Raw genomic sequence first — 19,943 nt, forward strand, 5'->3', positions numbered from 1 at the left:
ACACAGTTTGGCGCCTCAGCGTCATTTCAAAACAGTTTCTGTATCGGTCACGTGACTTGCTGAAATCAATATGCGCACCGACGCGGGTTTTGGTCTATGGGCTTGATGCATGAGGGGACGCATCGGTGTTGCCGGACCCATCACTAGTGGACAGGAAAGTGGGTAATGACCGAGGGGAAGACCTGCTGCAAATGTCGCCAGGCTGGAAATGGAACCTGGGACCTGGGCCACCAGGACTAAGCCTCCATACGTGGGTCGTGCTTTGAGTGTTTCAGAGCCTTAAGGAATACCACTGCACAAACATTCATTGAATTTTTAAGGGAACATTGAATGTTGGTGAGCTCTTTAAGCGTTTCCTGGTGAACTGTGAGGGTCTGTTGCCCAGAACCAAACTGATGACAGTCATGTGTGCTGCCTTTTGTTTTCCTGAAGCCATCCCTCTTTGAAAGATCACAGCACCTGCCACAGGTAGCCAAGGCGCTAATGAAGTTCTTAACATTTGGTCTGAGCAATTTTCAGTCTAAACTCTTTAATCAGACTCTACATTGTGGCAACAGTGAAACCACTCCTGAAGTTCAATGTCAAAATTGCTTCTTGACTGTTGAATATCGACACCATGCCAACCCTTGTTCAGTTTCCACACAACAGTCAGGTTTGTGGTTCAACTAGTACAACAGGAAGAATGTTTTAGTGTGGCAACAGTTCCCACCTGGGGCTTTATGCTCGGGCGAACTCAGGTAACTGCAGTATTAAAGCCAGTAAACCAACTGGACTCAAAACATTTATATACTGGCTCTTTGACTTGATATTGACAAGGTCAATATCTACATGAAACAGCTTTGATCTAAACCTTTTATATATATCATACTGTATATTTAGAGTGAAATTAAGAGACCACTGCACTGTTAGTCCACCAAATATTGTTTTCTGAGCTCTTCCTGAGTTAAAACATTAGCATTTGTCATGAATTGTTTTGGTTGCGTTCTCATTTTCTGCAAATAAATGCTACATTTTTGGTCAGAATTTCGGAGACATGTTGTGGTTCATAGAATAAAAGAACAATGTTCATTTGACTCAAACATGTACCTTGAAGTTTTAGCATGAGCTGTGCTATACAACCTTCAGTACATAATGCACTTCTTAATTAATTTTCATTAAGACAGCACTTATAGATAAACATAAAAGAGAAAACAATTCTAGGAAAAACAGGTGGAGTCAGAGGTGGAGCTCCACCTCTAAATACTTTAACTTCACATAGACACATTAAAGTGAAACCTGTCAGAACATGAGCACAGCTGGAGGCCAGACAAACAAACTCAGCAGCTGAATCAAACACTGGTGAGAACGACCCAGGATATTTGTTGAGTTTTAGCAAGGAAGCACAGGACGCAGCACAGCAGTGAGTTTCAGCAGTGGAGGGAAGCTTCCCGAAAAGCTGTACTGACAATTCAGTAGCAATACTTGTACAAGTAAAAAGTAGCGATCCAAGACAGATCTTCGATGGACAGACGTACCAAGGCAGTTCAGAGAAATCAGTGAAAGCTACAGTCAAGCTTTTGGACTGAGAGGAAGCCAGAGTTCCCAGAGGACAAACAGAAAATGCAACATTTGTTTTCATGCAATCAGCTGCCATCCTGCAGTTCAATCCGTCAGTGAATTTATAAAGACAAAAGTTTAAAAAAAGGATTTATATTTTTTCACAATTCAAGAATAATTTCTAGGCTGTAATTTTTTATTACAGAGTTTCTTTCAATATTATGCTGAGTGAAGAAGTCGTGAACCAGACCTGATATTTAACAGAGACGGTTCCCTCTCAGTTGTTTGGGAACAGTTTGGGTCTGCTGCTTTTTGTGTTTGTGTTCTACAGCCTTTGTTGGGACAATGTTCACATTGTTCTGTTGAAGTCCTTGCAAAGTTGCAGCGTGTTGAAATACTTATTTTCTTCAGTGTGTGTTGTTGATTGAAGTCAGTGATAGTCAAACCAGACCATTCTACTTGTGCAATAGTAAATACATTAAAATGTCCTCTAGAGTTTCATCCTGTTCCACTGAACCAGTGGAACAGGATGAATATTTTTGTCTTTAGGAACCGTTCAGGCCTGAAGCTGGAGCCTCAGCTTACTGCTTACTAAAGGAGAGAAGAACCTTCAGCTCTCACTGAAATGGTGCTGGAAAATTCATTGTTTATGCCTCCATAATTATAAGGATAATAAAGCACATAAGAAAAATGTTGGTGAAGATTCTCAGTGATCCTGAACATTATAATTTTGAGATTTGTGTATGAAGGAAACTGAACTTTTCTTGTTAACTTGGAGACGTTTCCCTTCTCATCCAAAAGACTTCTTCAGTTCTGAAATTCAGGTTGGGAGAATCAAATTTATAGGATGTAATCAGGAATGATCACTGATGGAGGAATATCTAATATCTATTGTTGTCCCCAATGAGGCCTTCAGGGTTATTAGACTGGCCAGGGTCTCGTGACCTTGATGGTCTCATTAGTATCTAGGAAAAAATACCAACTTATACTGATAATGAAATGAAACAGATTTTATTTTATTTTGATTTTATCCATTAGTCTTTGAGGCCTGAGGTGTCAGCCATGTTTAATTTTGGCCTTAACTCATTCTGCATTTCATTGTTATGAATTATACTTTATTACTTGGTGGCACGTATGAAACGCGTGGAAACAAACCCAAGTGCCTGAACGAATGACTATATCATCCCATGCGCAGAACAAGAACTACGGCATCTCTAAAAGCCCAATATTACTGTGTGGACAGTCAATATTCGACAGTTAAGCTAAATGAAAGATAAATACTTCATAGTACAAACCACGTGGTAAAAATAGCATTATAAATCATTTGATAATTATATATTATTTTTCCATGATGACAGGTGAAGCTCTGCCTCCCCTGACCACACCTCACTGCATGTGATTGGCTGATTTGACATTTGTGTTAATGAGCAGCTGGACAGGTGTACCTAATAAAGTGGCCAGTGAGTGTATACTGAATACAGAACCTAAACCTAAAAAATCTGAAAATATAGAAATAGATTAAAGGTGTGAAAAAAGAATTTCAGATGTCTGAATCTCATAAAACTCTACAGTGAGAGCATGTTTATGCTATAGCATGTCTAGTATAGAAAATGCTTGGATGGATATCTATTCCTCAACCTTCCACACATTCAGCATATTTTAATTATATTATCTCTGACCGCATGCAAGGCAGTGAAAATCTTTAATTTTCACAGAATTAATAACATTCTGCAATAAAAAGTCGTGTTTAGTTTGTATAAACTGCTGTCCAGCCTTATTTTCTTGTATCACAAACAGATTTTGTTTCACTGTGTTTTATGCTTTTGTTCAGAGTGAAGATGAAGAAAGAAGACATCTTGAACACTTTGGAAGAATTAAGTCAGGAAGATTTTGATAAATTCAAGTGGTTCCTGCAGCAACCTGAGACTCTTCCTGAACTCAGAGCAATCAAGAAAAAACACCTGGAAGGAGCAAAAACCTTTGACATGGTGGACTTGATGGTGCAGATATACACACTTGATCGATGCAGGGAGATGATCTTCACGATTTTAAAGAACATTTTAAAAAATGACCTGCGGAACAGATTGTTAAAAGATTGGATGGGGGAGACGGAGGCTGAAGTTCAGGAGATGATCCAGGAAAGACGACTGAAGATCCAGGAGATCAGAGAGTCGGTGAAGATCAGTAAAGATGCTGCAGACAGAGAGAAAGCAGAAGGTGTTCAGGTCTTCACGGCTCTGATAGAGTCTGCTGAGAGAGGCCTGAAGGAGCTCCTCAAGGAGATCCAAGACAAACAGGAAACTACAGAGAAAGAAGCTGAAGACTTCATCAGAGATCTGGAACAGGAGATCTCTGAGCTGAAGAAGAGGAGCTCTGAGGTCAAGCAGCTCTCACAGGATGAAGATCACCTCCACCTCCTCCAAAGATTCTCCTCCCTGAAAGATGCTCCACCCACCAAGACCTGGACAGAGGTCAGAGTTCATCCACCATCATATGAGGAGACTGTGGTGAGAGCTGTGGCTCTGTTTGAGCAGAATAAGGAGAAGATATTGGAGATGAAGAGGATCCAGCAGTTTGCAGTGGATGTGACTCTGGATCCTGATACGGCTCATCCTAACCTCATCCTGTCTGATGATGGAAAACAAGTGAAACATGAAGATGTGAAGAAGAAACTTTCAGACAATCCAGAGAGATTTTCTAAGTGTGTTTCTGTTTTAGGACAGCAGAGTTTCTCTTCAGGCAGATTTTACTTTGAGGTTCAAGTTAAAGGAAAGACTGACTGGACTTTAGGAGTGGTTAGAGAGTCTGTTGACAGGAAAGGAAAAATCAACCTCAGTCCTCAGAACGGTTTCTGGGCTGTTGGGTTGAGAAATGGATATGAGTACTTAGCTTTTGTTGGATCTCTAATCCGTCTCCATCTCCATCCTGGTCCTCAGAAGGTGGGGGTGTTTGTGGATTATGAGGAGGGTCTGGTCTCCTTCTATGATGTAGATGCTGCAGCTCTGATCTACTCCTTTACTGGCTGCTGCTTCAAGGAGAAACTCCACCCATACTTTGGTCCTGGCCTTAATGATGGTGGTAAAAACTCTGCTCCTCTGATCATCTGTCCTGTTGATCAGGCTGGTCGTTGATCTGATGAATCTCCATGAAGAATCAATCTGAGACTCTGCAGTAAAATCCTAATATGATCGCCTGATTAGCTCAGCTTTAAATTCAGCTCCTCTCATATCCTCAGATCTTACATCCATCTAGAACTTCCTTTATATATTATTTATAAAAGTACTTATGATCAGAGAGAAAACATAAAACAAAGTTATATTAAAGAAGCAGCAGTTGTCCTTTAGTTCCAGATCCAGTCTGTTGTTCTGCTTTAAAATATAAAACTAGAAACTCAAAGAAACTAAATTAAAGCTAACAGTAAAATAAAACTGAAGGAAAAACTCATAACTAATCATATGAAAACAGTTATTCACTGTAAACATTATGTGTTAAAGAGGTCCGGCTGATACTTTTATAACTGGGCCAGTTAGAAGCAGGTTTTATTCCCGGTTCTGGACCAGAACCAGAACCAGAACCAGTCACATGTTCCTCCTGCCGCCATTTTTATTGTTTCTAACTGAACTGTTGGTAGAATCACTGAGTAAAAGTGACATATATGGAGAATTATTGATTCTATTTCAGTGTTTTTATCTCGACTATGTTGTGTTTAAATGTATTTCTTGACTTTATTGAAACTTATTTTAACTGATGCTCAGATTAATTCTGTATCTTATTCTGGAGAAACTGGTGTAACTAATAATGGTATCAGGGGAACCTGGTTGATTGGAAACTAATAAAAAGGACATATCAGAACTCTTTGGTCTATTCTCATTTATTTTTACGTGAACTTGGAGCAAAGCTGCATTATGATCTGACAAATGGAGAATGTAACAGATTTTTCTACAAAAGATGACGTGGAACAAAAATACAACGATTGGTTAAAACAGGTTCAGATCAAAAATGAATCCTCGGTTTATGCCCAGATTTAGATAAATCTGTTATTTAATCAGAAAAGGCTTCATGACTTTCATTCTGCTATGAAAAGCAGATTGAGAAGACACCACTGTCCTCTACCTGTGTGTTGATGTTTCTGATGTTTTGTCAGGTCTGCAGCTTTATTCCCTTTAAACAGCCATCGTTCCTCTTTATAAATGCAGAACTATATTTATGCAGGTTCCAAGATGCCTCGTTGTTCTGTTTGATGGACAGTAAATAATATTCATCACAGAGGACTTTCATTTCTGCATCAGAAGAAGTTGTTGGAACGTTTTGGTGATACGGTCGCAGGTTCACACCCATAAGCATGGATGGTAATGTTTCCAGGAGGCCGAGGAAGTTTGTTTAAACCTTTAGAGAAAGAACAAATCAGGGCTAAGAGAGCTGCTACACCACGATGCTACCACGAGGGGTGCTATTCTAGAACAAGCGCTTTAATTAAAAGAGGGATACAATGATTACAGTGATTTATGATTTAAAAAGTACATTGTTTTACCTGCCACTCTTTATATAACATATAAAAAACGGAAATAGGTCTTTATATGTTATAGTGTATCCATGATATATGTGGTTTCTAACTAATTTTTCTGATCTATTTTCACCATTAAAGCCAATATTTATAAACACTGACAATTATTACAGTATTGATTTATAGGATTATAAATTATATTTTAATGCTACAAACAGAATTAAATTTTTGTTTTATTTTTGTGAAAGACACAAAATAAAATAAAATAAAATATAACTCTGTTGTGGAAAAAACTATTTCCAAGCACTGTTCAGGTAAAATCACTCAGTCAGGTTTATTCATGAATTTTGCACAACTCAGAGAGTCACAGGACAATCAGTAATGAAGCAAGTCTGAAACGGAAAGCTCTGCCAGGCAGAGAAACACATGAGTTTTGTACAAAGGGATCCAAAGCCTGGGAATCAGGCTGGTTCCCATGCAGCTGGGAAAAACAACGTTCAACCTCGTGCATGAAACCCAAACAGCTTTAACTTGGTGGGAAAATACAGAACTTAGAATAAACATATAGCAATACAACTAGCAGGTGTAACCTAACTGTAATTTTTCCACATCAAACTCCTACACCAGAAATCCTTGCACTGGTAGCTGGAGAAACACGAAACAGTGTAATTCCTCCTCCGGACCAGATGGTGGCGGTACAGATTTATTACTAACCGGTAGGATTTGAGGGAAATCAACGTTTTCTTATGTTTCTGTCAGTTTGTGGGATTCCAGAGAGACATTCCTAATTTCTGACTTCATTGTGAGTAAAAAAAATTGTGTTTATTGTCCTTTATTTGTTATTAACCCCGTTTTGTGTCTCTGTGAGGGAAAGTAAGCGTCTCTGAAGACAAAACTGCTGTTAGCACACGGCTACTATTAGCTTAGCATGCATTACTTGTGCTAGCAGTTAAATGTAATGTTTATATAATGTTATAATTAAAAGGAATCAGGAAGTAGCTCCCTGGCGTAATAGTGCGTATAATGAGTGCGTAATGTGTGAAAGTTACAACTAAAAGAGGTAAAATGTTAACAGTAGCTGGACTTGCCCTCTTTTATCCCCGGTTCCGACCTTCTTGGATCCACTTTTGAAGTTTATAAAACAATTTCTCTAAATGATCTGGGACGTGAATAAGGTCGTCTAATGCAGTTAAATATATCCGCTGGAGTTTCTGAACATCACCTCCGGACGCACATACCGTCACCATGTACATGTGGCCAGATTTAGTCAGACAGAAATCAGCTTACATTTTCCACTAACTGTTTCCTGGGAAATCATCTCAACTCTCTGCTGGGTAGTCCAGTCCAGATGGGACCAGTTCTGGTTCTCTGGCCTCAGTTCTGGCTAAATAAAACTTAATTTATAGCAGTTTAAACTCATTGCATGTCCACACAGTCTAAAACATGGAGTTGGATGTTTCCAGTATTCTCTGTTTTTTTCTTTACATATTTTACATTATTCATCAGAAACTACAGACTGTCTGTCAGTCTGTAGACTGTCTAAACTACAGACGGTCTATCAGTCTGTAGACTGATAAAACTACAGACTGTCTGTCAGTCTGTAGACTGTCTAAACTACAGACTGTCTGTCAGTCTGTAGTTTCTGCAGGTTTGCTTTAAGCTGGATCCTTAAAGCTGGACCTCAGTAGAAAATATTTGTACCAAGTTATGTTTCTTTTTTTTTCTTTTTTTTACCTGATTAAATTAAGCTAAATTGTATGAAGGACTGATCCTGCCAAAATAAATATAGAAATGAATATAGGGCTTGATAATTTATTTGACAAATGTTTCATCCAAAAATTAAAACCTTTCCCAGCTTAGTTGACAAAGTGTGACATAAATGCTAATTTTCAATAGTATAAATGTAACTACATCACATTTTCTGTTTCATTTCTAATTTTATTGTTTCATTAATAAGTTTCCCTTTTTATTTCATTATTAGTTTATTTTTTCATATTTGACATTCATTTAGCATATTTTTATTCATATATATATATATATATATATATATATATATATATATATATATATATATATATATATATATATTGGATGCAGTATTTGGCACATTACTTCATCCATTTACTTATTTCTTTATTTATTGCTAATTTTGGCAGGATCAGTCCTCCATACATTTGGACCAGAAGTCAGTGGACAAACCCTGAACTTCAGTGGAAATATTTACTGCCTCTTTGATTAAAATGGTTTGTGTAACTTTAAGGTGGGATCAAAAGAGGGCCGTCTCCTTCCTGGCGTTCCATCATGGCGGACATCAAGAACTTCCTGTACGCCTGGTGCGGGAAGAAGAAGCTAACTCCCAGCTACGACATCCGAGCTGCAGGAAACAAGAACAGGCAGAAGTTCATGTGTGAAGTGAGTCCTCCATCGCTGTTCAGCAGCAGCTCCACACTTCAGTTCTGACCCGAGTCTCTCCTCCTGCAGGTCCGAGTCGACGGCTTCAACTACATCGGGATGGGGAACTCCACCAACAAGAAGGACGCTCAGACCAACGCTGCCCGGGACTTCGTTAACTATCTGGTCCGGGTCGGAGAGATAAACGCAGCCGAGGTCCCGGCCATCGGGGTCAGTGTTCTGGTTACCCAGCACAACAAAGCTCATTAATTATATTTTTTTCACACTTTGTTTATTAGGTTTTTAACAAATTGTTCAGTTATATGACTCTCATCTCCATGTAAAACAAACTGCACAACTTTCTTTAAAACAAAGGAATGAAGTAGACGAGCAGACTCCACTCACATCAAGGTGACAGAAAACAGGAAAAAGATAAAATAACCTTTTTCAAATAAAGCATGTCACTATTGCCATTTCCATTGAGTTAGTTTTGTATATCTGTGTGTAAAGAGGACAAAGTTCATTCTTTGAATGTGTTCAAGTCGTACCTGAAGACCGTTGACATTTTGTCCACCTGGTCCTGTCACAATGCAGGACAATTAATGGTCCCAGAAGTTATTGTAATAAATGACAATATTGTTGATTTGAGACCATTTTCAACTAATATAGTGGCATAATAATGCAAGGACACATTCTCAAAGATAAATATCCAGAATAAATAAATAACAATAGAAACAACAAAATAAAATGATCATGAAGTCTCTGCAAACAGCTTTGTCCTTCAAAAAACTGCGTAGTTGAGACCAAATTGCCAGAATGAAACTTTTATCATCCAGTCTGGTAGGAAGAGAGGAAAATCCTGTGAAAGGAAAATTATAGAGCTTGTTTTAATTCATCAAGCGATTAATTGATTTATTGCTTACTGCAACAGATTTATGTCCAACTCAAGAACTTCAAGTCAGAGTCATCCCCAGTTACCCCAGGTGTTCCTCAGGGTTCTGGTTCTGGTCCTCTGCTGTTTATCATGATTCTTCTTCCACTTGGTCTTGTTTCCAGAAGATCATTTTTCCTGCTGTGCTAATGAGACCCGGCTGCATCCTTCCACCATTCTTCTCTTCAGATTACCTCTGTGAAATTAAATCATGGTCAAAACTTTCCTAAACTGAACTAAACAGAATTTCTCCATAATTCAGATTTTCTGCCATCATTTAAATCTAACCTTAAAACTCATTTCTTCAAACTGGCTTTTTCTGTCTAATGTCATTTCTTTCTAACATTAATTTAGCTTTTTATTGATCTAAGCCTTTTTATCGTTTTATATTTTTATTTTTCTGTTCTGTGTTTCTCGTTCAGATAAAGTGTTTTATTATTATTCAGTCAGAACCCTCTAAAGGTTGGAGCTAATTGTCGGTTCTGGACCTGCAGGTCGGTCCTCCTGCAGGTGACCAGCCGGACGGAGGAGGAGGAGGAGAAACCTTCGGGAACCTTCCTCCCAGCGGCCCTCTGCCTCCTCACCTGGTTGTTAAAGAGGAACAAGGTAAGTCCTGTTTGGATCAGAACTGAACACAGAACCTCTGGGAGTTCTCACTCTGGTTTATGTTTCAGGGGAAACTGGTGTCAGTGGACCGGTTCCAGGAGTAACTGGACTGGGTTACTCAGGTGGAGGAGGAGGAGCGGAGTGGGAGCGAGGAGCCAACCTGAAGGAGTACTACGCCCGCAGGAACGAGCAGGAGGCCCAGGCGGTACCAGGCTGGGGTCGGGCTGGGTTTCTGAGGCTGAACCGGTTCCATCTGATGGATCTGTTCTCCTTCTCAGACTCTGGAGTCGGAGGAGGTGGATCTGAACGCCAACCTGCACGGAAACTGGACCCTGGAGAACGCCAAGGCCCGTCTGAACCAGTTCTTCCAGAAGGAGAAAACCAGTGCTGAGTATAAGTACAGCCAAGTGGGACCGGACCACAACAGGTCTGGACCGGAGGACCGGCTGGGTCTAAGAACCGCAGCAGAACTTCAGACCAGATCCAGACTGAGCTGTTAGACACAGGAACCGGGCCGGGTTTTCACATCTTATCATAGATTCTGATCGTGTCTGTCATGAACGCCTGAGTCAGAAATATTAGGGTAATAATCTGGTAATAATCTGATAATAATCTGGTAATAATCTGATAATAATCTGGTAATAATCTGAGATCGCAGCATGAAGAAATGTTTCTGCTGAAGTCTGGATTGGGTCTGAGGTTCTGTTCGGACTTTAAGTTAAGCTTTTCTGTGGTTCTCTTTACTCTGAAACATCAGTTCCTCCTGATCAAGCACAAGGCGACAGTAGAAAGAAAAGACCCACTTTGAACAGAAAGAGCTATCCAACAGAACCAGAACCAGACTTGGTAGACGGAGCAAATGGACTGAACCGGGATTACTTTCTGCTTCAGTGGGTTATCTAGGAGAGGAAGAGCAGAACCGGGCCGGACTGCTTCTCACTTTCTAATCCCTGATGAACCAGAACCGGCCCATCAGAGGTTCTGGTCTGTGTATCCAACCTCAGCTGGACTCCTTCTCTTCCTCCTGGGCCGGGTCGGAGGCCGGGATGAAACCGGGCGGTCGGCAGGAAGTTCTGCATGTTTTTGTGCTGGACGGCTCAAACCCAGAGACCTCCAGGGTGTGTCGGCTACACCAGAGCGGTCTCAGAACCTCTGACCAGAACCCAAACACCAGAACCAGCTTCACCTTTGGTACCCTGCTGTAGACCTCTGTGTTCACCGACCTGTTCGTACTGGGTCCAGGTTGACCCCTCTGAGGTCCTGGTCGGTACCAGATGTTTAGCTGGTGAATCGGGTCGAACCTGCTAAAAACAAGGTGACACCAGAACTCACAACCGAACCGAAGTAAGACATGGGACGGCGTTTAGACGCTCTAAAGCGGTCCCATGGGCGGGAGTGAAGGGGGCGGGGGTCATGGTGATGGGGGGGGCAGGATGAAGGGGCGGGGCTAATATGAGGGGTGGGGTCATGGTGAGGGGGGCAGGATGAAGGGGCGGGGCTAATATGAGGGTCAGCTGCAGTCTGGTTGTGATTTCTGGTGTCACTGCAGGGCAGAGCTGCTGCTGCTGCTGGTAAATGATCCGGAAAGTCCCGCAGAAACACATGCAGACTTCCTGCCGGTGGCGCCACAGGTGAGTTCTGCTCCTCACTGGACCACCATGACGAAGATAATGATGATGATGATAATGGCGATGTGCTTTTATTTTGGTGAGCACAGGAAGTGAAGCAGGATGTTTGTGTTGCAGGAGCTTCATCGCGGAGATGCAGCTGTTTGTGAGGCAGTTGGGCAGAAGTAAGAGCTCCTCTCAGAACCAGAACCAGCGGCCCGGTCCAGTCCGTGGTTCTGGTTCTGGTTAACCCGCTGCTCTGGTTCCCCTCAGAGATCACGGCCCGGGAACACGGCTCCAACAAGAAGCTGGCGGCCCAGTCCTGCGCACTGTCCGTGGTCCGGCAGCTGTACCACCTGGGGGTCATCGAGCCGTACTCCGGGGTCACCAAGAAGAAGGAGGGCGAGACGGTACCAGCTGCGGTCGGACCACTCCAGCCATCAGAACCGGAGCAGAACCTGACCCTCTGTTTGTCTGTTCCAGTTGGAGGCCTACGAGGTCAACGTGGCTCCAGACCTGCAGCAGCAGCTGGCCGCCGTGGTCCAGGAGCTGGGAGTCCACATCCCCCCGCCTGTGAGTCCCCTCAACCGGGTCCGCCTCAGAACCATCAGAACCAGCTGGTCCGGTTCTGATGGGCCAGGCTGGGTGGGCTCAGAACGATGAATAAGAAACAGATCTGAGTCAGTACAGGAAATGGGTTGTTCTGTCCAGGACCCGGTACCAGAGACCCGGTACTAGAGGGCCTAGACTGATTGGACCTTTTTATTGAGGATTGTTTATGATCATTAATCGGACCACAGTGAGTTCTGTGTGAAATGAATCCGGTTCTGAGCAGAACCTTTAACTGTTCAGTGACTGGTTCTGAATCCAAACTTATCAGTTTCATATCAACAGTAAAAAATAAACAGCAGCTTCTAAAGAAAGTTCTGTTGGACCTGAGACAGATCATGACATTATTATTTCTGTTCCTGCTAACTATCGACGACCTGCAGCTGATGCCTTCACTGACGTTAATAAATGTGGGAGTTTTCAGCTTCAGCGTTAACCTGCTGATCAAACCCTCCAGTAAAAGTTGGATCGTTTTAAAGCAGAACCTGGTGGTTGTAGTTTCCTTCCTGGCCTGCAGAGGGCAGTAACAACCTGAACCGTGTCGTTTCAGCCTGCGGACCCCGGCGCCCCGGTGTCTCTGGTCCAGGGAAAGATGGCCGCCTTCGAGCCATCTCAGAAGCAGAGCAGCAGCGGCGTCGTCCCCTGGTCGCCGCCGCAGGTCAACTGGAACCCCTGGACCAGCAGCAACATCGACGAGGGACCGCTGGCCTACGTAGGAGACCCTCGCTCCTCCTGTTCTGACAGGTCCCGGTCGGGTCCGGTCGGGTTCTGACTTGTGGTTCTTCCGGTCCAGTGCACTCCGGAGCAGATCAGCGGCGATCTGCACGGCGAGCTGATGTACCAACTGGAACACGATGAGAACCTGCAGAAGGTCCGCCCGCCTCGCCGATCCTCCGCCGCCGTCTTGGCCCGACCCAAACGTTTACCCGCCTCCTGCCGTCCTCCAGATCCTGTCGGCGCGAGCGCAGCTTCCTGTCCAGCAGTTTGAGGAGGAGATCATGGCGACGGTGGAGCAGAACCCGGTGGTGATCATCAGAGGAGCGACGGGCTGCGGCAAAACCACGCAGGTCCCGCAGTACATCCTGGACCGCTTCATCAAGGGCGGCCGCGCCTCCGACTGCAACATCGTGGTCACGCAGGTAGAACCCGACCCGTTTCCACGGCTCTGAGCTCAGACCCGGTTCTGACCCGATCCCTCTGCAGCCCCGGCGGATCAGCGCCGTGTCTGTGGCCGAGCGGGTCGCCTACGAGAGAGGAGAGGACCTGGGGAAGAGCTGCGGCTACAGCGTCCGCTTCGAGTCCGTCCTGCCGCGGCCGCACGCCAGCATCCTGTTCTGCACCGTCGGTACGCAGAGCCGCCAGCAGGGGGAGCCCTGCTGCAGGTCACAGCCCAGAACCACACACACTGAGGATAAATGATTATTGGTCTGAGTTTAAAAGGACGAAACCTGAATCTAGCTGCAGACTTTCTGATCAGCTGAACCTAAAATAACTTTTTTATTCTATTTAAACAAGAAAATCTTTGACTCAAAGTCTCATATTCAAGAGACTCTGGTTTGTTTTGGGCTCCTGACTGCAGTTTGAGAATTTTGCCAACACGCACAAACAGCCGAGTCCCAGCAGAAAAACTTTCTTGTTGTTGAGAGAAAAACCTAAAAACTGTTTGACTTCCTTTCAAAAGCTGAGTCTAACATTTATTACAGCTGCATTTCTACCAAAATCTCATCAATTCATTCCTTTCATTAAAGTATCTCATGCCTGGGGGACTGGAGCTAAAATGACCAAAACAGAGAAGAAATGTAAATAATTTTAGCTTAAATCCAAGACAAAAACTAATAATTTCCAGCTAAAACATATTTAAATCTACTGACATAAAAGTAAATAAACCCAAGCTAAAGTTTGAGGAAAAAGTTTTATTGGTTTTTATCTCTGCAGTGATTAAACTGACTTTATTCTGAGCTGTTAGATGTGAGGAGTAAACGTTCCCGTCTCCAGGTGTTCTCCTCCGGAAGCTGGAAGCAGGAATCCGGGGGATCAGCCACGTCATCGTCGATGAGATCCATGAGAGAGACATCAACGTGAGTTCACCCGACCGGACCCGGACCCGGACCCGCTCTGAGGTTTCTCACCGTGTTTCTGCCGCTGCAGACGGACTTCCTGCTGGTGGTCCTCAGGGACGTGATCCAGGCCTTCCCGGACGTCCGCATCATCCTGATGTCGGCCACCATCGACACCACCATGTTCAGGGAATACTTCTTCAACTGCCCCATCATCGAGGTGTTCGGCCGGACCTTCCCTGTTCAAGGTGAGCCCCGCCTAGTCCAGACGGATCCATCTGGTTCTGGTTCTTCTGCACGATGGTAAACGGAGCCACATGTTACCGTAAAAACCTGTCAAGTGTGGATACTAGCATTAGCATGCTAACCCCTGAGGTCGGACAAATTTTATGTCTCATTTGTTTTCACGTTTGGTCGTCCTGCTCTTATTACTCTAAAATAGTCAAATGAAGCAGAAAAAGAAACAGAGTTTTTACTGTTGGCGAGTCTCAGGTTCATCGGCTGGAAGGAGATAAAGACGTCCTAATGGCTAGCATTAGCTCCATTACAACCATGGCAGCCATTTTTGAAAAATATCCACCAGAGAAAAGGAAACACAAGACCAAGAAAATGTTTTCTATGGTTCGAAATATTTAGGATGTGAATTGATGCCAAACATGTTCAGATAATCTGTGATTTTCATGCAGAAATTAATCTTCCATTTAGAAAAATCTAAAATATGACTGTTATGGGTCCAGTTATGTATATGTATATATATTGGAAGTTTTAGTTAAAATATGAATTTTCCTTGACAACCATGGCAGCCATCTTGAATTTTTCATTGCCATCCCCTGGGATCGTCTCCTCCCAGTGAGGTTCTTGTGCCTGGATGTGAAATATTTGGCTGAAATATCCGGTTTGTCTCAGAGTATTTCCTGGAAGACTGCATCCAGATGACTAACTTCGTCTCCCCGCCGATGGACCGGAAGAAGAAGGACAAAGACGAGGACGGCGGAGACGATGACGTGAGGACGCTGAGTCTGATGGGGTTCTGAGGGCCTCCAACCTGGTTCTGGTTCTGGTTGTCACCTGTCCTCTCTGCAGACCAACTGTAACCTGATCTGCGGGTCGGACTACACGGCGGAGACGAAGCGCTCCATGGCTCAGATCAGTGAGAAGGAGACGTCGTTTGAGCTGGTGGAGGCGCTGCTGAGGTACATCGAGACGCTGCAGGTGGCCGGCGCCGTTCTGGTCTTCCTGCCCGGCTGGAACCTCATCTACTCCATGCAGCGGCACCTGGAGACCAACCCGCACTTCGGTACCGGAACCCGCCCTTCCGGCGCCAGAATCTCCTCCAGACGTGAGCTAACGCAGCAGTGTCGTTCTGATTCCAGGAAGTAGCCGGTACCGCATCCTGCCGCTGCACAGCCAGATCCCCAGGGAGGAGCAGAGGCGGGTGTTCGAGCCGGTTCCGGACAGCGTCACCAAGGTGGGTTCTGGGAAACGCCGGGAGCTGCTCCGCTTCCCGGCGGACAGGAAGTTGATTCTTGGCCCGTCGTTTCAGGTCATCCTGTCCACCAACATCGCTGAGACCAGCATCACCATCAACGACGTCGTCTACGTCATCGACTCCTGCAAGTAAGAGCTCCGCCCCCTGACCTCCTGACCCCTGACCTCCTGCCGTCCGGCCCTGGTTCCCTCCTGATTAACCTGAGTTTGTCCCGACAGGCAGAAGGTGAAGCTCTTCACCTCCCATAACAACATGACCAACTACGCCACCGTCTGGGCCTCTAAGACCAACCTGGAGCAGAGGAAGGGCCGCGCCGGTCGAGTGCGCCCCGGCTTCTGCTTCCACCTGTGCAGTCGCGCTCGCTTCGACAAGTAGGCCGGCCGACCCGGACGCATCCGGAACCGCCGCGAGCCGCGAACGCCATCATGTGTTTATGTTCCCCACAGGCTGGAGACGCACATGACCCCCGAGATCTTCAGGACGCCGCTGCACGAGGTGGCGCTCAGCATCAAGCTGCTGAGGCTCGGAGGCATCGGCAACTTCCTGTCCAAGGCCATCGAACCGCCGCCGCTGGACGCCGTCATCGAGGCGGAGTTCACACTCAGAGGTGGGAGGGGCTTTGGGGATTCAGAGACGTTTCATCTCTTCCAGCTCAGGACAGACAGGCCTGAATATCTCCTGAAAGCCTCCAGGGGGCGCTGTGTGGAGAGGCTGCTTCATCTGCTGCTCTGATTTTAACTTCTACTGGAGTTTAAGGTTGTCTAATAAATATTTTACACAAAACGTGAGACTAAAAATATGATTAATGGACTGCAGGTGTGATTATGTTATAATCTGGTAAGAATGGTGACATTCATGTTAGAGCTGAGTAAATAAAGTTTATTATAAAATATAATCAGGGTTTTAAAATCATCTTCTGGCAACAAATGACCTGACTTATTATTTTAATAAGGTGATTAAATGTCAATTAATTTGAAAACCTAAACAACTGGATAAATCAGATTACACTGTAAAAGCAACACGAACCAATCATATAGAGAAAAAATACTTTTAAAAACAAAATATTTAAAATAAAATTAATTAAAAACAAAGTGATCACATTAAATCTATTTACTGTTACAGACAAACTGAAAATTAAAAAACATTTAATTCTTATTTATGTTTAAATTGTGTTAATGTGGAAAATGTGAATGTTCATGTGTAACTGGTCTAACTGGTTTAACTGGGTCTAACTGGTTCTCCTGGTCAAACGTGTTCTACTGGTTCTACGGGTCTAACTGGTGTGACTGGTTTTACGTGTCTAAGTGATTCAGCTGTGTCTGACTGGTTCTCCTGGTTCTACTGGTCTAACTTGTGTAACTGGTCTAACTGGTTCCTCTCCAGATCTGGACGCCCTGGACTCCAACGATGAGCTGACTCCGTTGGGTCGGATTCTGGCCCGGCTGCCCATCGAGCCTCGGCTGGGGAAGATGATGATCATGGGCTGCATCTTCCAGTCGGTGTCTGCCGCTCCGCTCTTCTTCTGCAGCCTCTCCGGCTCTCTGACGGCTCTCTGTCGCCCCCCAGTGTCGGAGACGCCATGTGCACCATCTCGGCCGCTTCCTGTTTCCCAGAGCCGTTCGTCAACGACGGGAAGCGCCTCGGCTTCGTCCACAGGAACTTCTCCGGCAGCCGCTTCTCGGACCACGTGGCGCTGCTGTCGGTCTTCCAGGCCTGGGACGACGTCAGGTGAGCCAGCAGAACCGCCGCCTGTCGGTTCTGTCGGACCTGACATCAGAACTAAATCAGTTAATTTCATTATAAAATAGAACGAGCTCAATCATTTCCATTTGCATGATTTAGTTTTTCAATTTTCTCTTTTTTTTCTTCCAAAGTTCTTGAGTTTGATGTGTTGGTCAGTGTTGGTCAGTGTTGGTCAGTGTTGGTCAGTGTTGGTCAGTGTTGGTCAGTGTTAGCATGGTAAAGGTCAAAGTGCTTTACATAAAAAAAACACAAAAATAAAGTCATAAATCGTCATTCAGCCACCAGTGGAGAAACAAGAAACAAACATTAGATATTGTCCAGTTATATCATCATTATCATGCAGAAACATGAGTTGGTCTAATCAAAGCCCGGCTGTTGTCCTGGTTCTGCTCAGGGTTAACGGTGAAGAGGCTGAGAACCGTTTCTGTGAACACAAACGTCTCAACATGTCCACCCTGAGGATGACCTGGGAGGCCAAGGTGCAGCTGAAGGACATCCTGGTGAACTCTGGGTTTCCTGAAGGTACCTGAACGCCCCGCGGCGGTCTGCCGAGCCCCGGCTCAGTGACGACGACGGTCCGTTTCCTCCCGCAGGCTGCCTGATGACCCAGATGTTCAACACGGTGGGACCCGACAACAACCTGGACGTGGTGGTGTCTCTGCTGACCTACGGCTCCTACCCCAACGTCTGTTTCCACAAGGAGAAGAGGAAGATCCTGACCACCGAGGGCCGCAACGCGCTCATCCACAAGTCCTCCGTCAACTGCCCCTTCAGCAGCCACGACATCAATTACCCCTCCCCCTTCTTCGTCTTCGGAGAGAAGGTGGGCGGCGCCGCCGTGGCCGGACTCCTGCGGGTCTGGAGGCGCCCGGCTGAGGTTCTGGTTCTGTTTCAGATCCGGACCCGGGCCATCTCGGCTAAGGGGATGACGCTGGTGAGTCCGCTGCAGCTGCTGCTGTTCGCCTGCAAGAAGATCAGCTCCAACGGGGAAATCGTGGAGCTGGACGACTGGTGAGACCACGGAGGATCCAGGGACCGGTTCTGGTGGAGGACCGGTTCTGATGGGGGTCCGATTCTGGTGGAGGACCGGTTCAGCGGGGGGACCGGATCAGCACCAGATTATCAGCAGATATCATCATCATAGAGGGAAATAATCCCGCCTGTGTTTCTTTCATTGGTTCTGATGGTTCTGATGGTTCTGGATCTCACAGAATATTTAGGATGTTTCCCTCCTGATGATCCGGTAGACCCGGTTCTGTTTGGACCGTAACTGCAGCATGTTCCATTTCGGTTCATTAGGACTGAAGGATCAGTGGATTACTGAAATAATCTTTAACTGGGTTCAAACTAAAAAAGGACAAAATAACTAAATATTCAGAAACCAAAACATTTACGATGAAAACGTTTGTAAATCTAGCAGAACTCCTCAGCTTCACCTGATCCTTCTCCTCATGTCGGCGTTTTTCCTCCAGGATCAAGCTGAAGATCCGCCATGAGGCGGCGGGCGCCGTCGCCGCCCTGCGGGCCGGCCTGGAGGCTCTGGTGGTGGAGGTCACCAAGGACCCAGAGTTCATCAACCAGCTGGACCAGGGCAACGAGAAGCTGCTCAACGCCATCAGACAGGTGTCCAAACCCTCCGCCGCCGGGATCAACCTGATGGCCACCAACCAGAGGTACCGTCGAGGCCGTTGGTTCGATTCCCACACCCCGACCTGCTGAGATCCAGCTAAAGGGTCTGCTGTCTGTCTGCAGGATGGGGGACGGACCGCGACCTCCCAAGATGGCGCGCTTTGATGGAGGAGGAGGAGGTGGATACGGAGGAAGAGGAGGATATGGAGGAGGGGGGGGGTACAGAGGAGGAGGAGGAGGGTATGGAGGGTACCGAGGGGGTGGGGGTTATGGGGGAGGAGGCGGGTATAGGGGCGGAGGCTTCAGGGGAGGATATGGAGGAGGAGGTTATAGAGGGGGAGGGGGTTACAGAGGGGGAGGGGGTTACAGAGGGGGATATTAAACAGAGTGAGACCTCCTGTCGTTCAGCAGATCTTTGTTAATGTTGGTCAGAGTGAACTTTCCTCCGTCTGTTTCTCTGGAGACTCCATGTTTGTTTATATTAATGTTTCCAATAAATCTGAGATGTTTCCACCTGAAGCTGCTTCATCTTCATCACCTGCTCTTCATCATCTGCTCTTCATCTTCATCACCTGCTCTTCATCTTCATCGCCTGCCTTTGATCGGACGTGAAACCTGATGAACAGATCAAACTGTAGTTCTCTAGAAGCACCAGCAGGGGGCAGAGTTTGACGTCTCGTCTTCCTCCAGATTCTTCTCTTGCAGAAAGTTAAAAACATCTGAGAATAATAATAAATGTGGAACAGTTGGTGAAGTTCAATGAATTTAAAGTTGGATTAGGTTCGGTTTTGTAGTATAAACTGTTCAGATGTTTATTTAAAATGATTTTTATCCCATTTAG

At 45.2% G+C, this 19,943-nt stretch overlaps 2 protein-coding genes across 2 annotated transcripts; both read left to right on the top strand.

Annotated features, from left to right (window-relative positions):
• Positions 1 to 1,300: 1,300 nt before the first annotated feature.
• On the top strand, positions 1,301 to 5,318 carry LOC106700125 (E3 ubiquitin-protein ligase TRIM21-like). The gene is made up of 2 exons (XM_023335357.1): positions 1,301 to 1,338; positions 3,368 to 5,318. Exon 2 carries the CDS (start codon positions 3,375 to 3,377, stop codon positions 4,665 to 4,667), a length of 1,293 nt encoding a protein of 430 aa, XP_023191125.1. The 5' UTR covers positions 1,301 to 1,338; positions 3,368 to 3,374; the 3' UTR covers positions 4,668 to 5,318.
• Positions 5,319 to 6,744: 1,426 nt separating this feature from the next.
• dhx9 (DExH-box helicase 9) lies at positions 6,745 to 19,621 on the top strand. Its single transcript, XM_023335275.1, has 28 exons — positions 6,745 to 6,842; positions 8,301 to 8,452; positions 8,522 to 8,662; positions 9,857 to 9,968; positions 10,037 to 10,173; positions 10,247 to 10,395; positions 11,714 to 11,760; positions 11,849 to 11,985; positions 12,059 to 12,148; positions 12,735 to 12,896; positions 12,978 to 13,055; positions 13,132 to 13,323; positions 13,388 to 13,529; positions 14,180 to 14,262; positions 14,333 to 14,489; positions 15,148 to 15,245; positions 15,325 to 15,538; positions 15,615 to 15,709; positions 15,785 to 15,858; positions 15,949 to 16,101; positions 16,177 to 16,337; positions 17,114 to 17,225; positions 17,297 to 17,458; positions 17,868 to 17,995; positions 18,067 to 18,296; positions 18,369 to 18,484; positions 18,946 to 19,146; positions 19,226 to 19,621. The coding sequence occupies exons 2-28, from the start codon at positions 8,342 to 8,344 to the stop codon at positions 19,482 to 19,484; spliced, it is 3,741 nt and encodes a 1,246-aa protein (XP_023191043.1). The 5' UTR covers positions 6,745 to 6,842; positions 8,301 to 8,341; the 3' UTR covers positions 19,485 to 19,621.
• Positions 19,622 to 19,943: the final 322 nt, after the last annotated feature.

This window comes from Xiphophorus maculatus, chromosome 6 (genome assembly GCF_002775205.1).
Source record: "Xiphophorus maculatus strain JP 163 A chromosome 6, X_maculatus-5.0-male, whole genome shotgun sequence".
Taxonomy (NCBI): Eukaryota; Metazoa; Chordata; class Actinopteri; order Cyprinodontiformes; family Poeciliidae; genus Xiphophorus; species Xiphophorus maculatus.

What these genes read in the sequence shown, in the direction of transcription:
- LOC106700125 (XM_023335357.1), top strand. Translation starts at nt 3,375, where the DNA reads ATGAAGAAAGAAGACATCTTGAACACTTTGGAAGAATTAAGTCAGGAA.
- dhx9 (XM_023335275.1), top strand. Translation starts at nt 8,342, where the DNA reads ATGGCGGACATCAAGAACTTCCTGTACGCCTGGTGCGGGAAGAAGAAG. An exon ending in TACGTCATCGACTCCTGCAA is followed by an intron (nt 15,859 to 15,948) that starts GTAAGAGCTCCG and finishes TTGTCCCGACAG; the next exon opens with GCAGAAGGTGAAGCTCTTCA. An exon ending in CAGGCCTGGGACGACGTCAG is followed by an intron (nt 17,459 to 17,867) that starts GTGAGCCAGCAG and finishes GGTTCTGCTCAG; the next exon opens with GGTTAACGGTGAAGAGGCTG.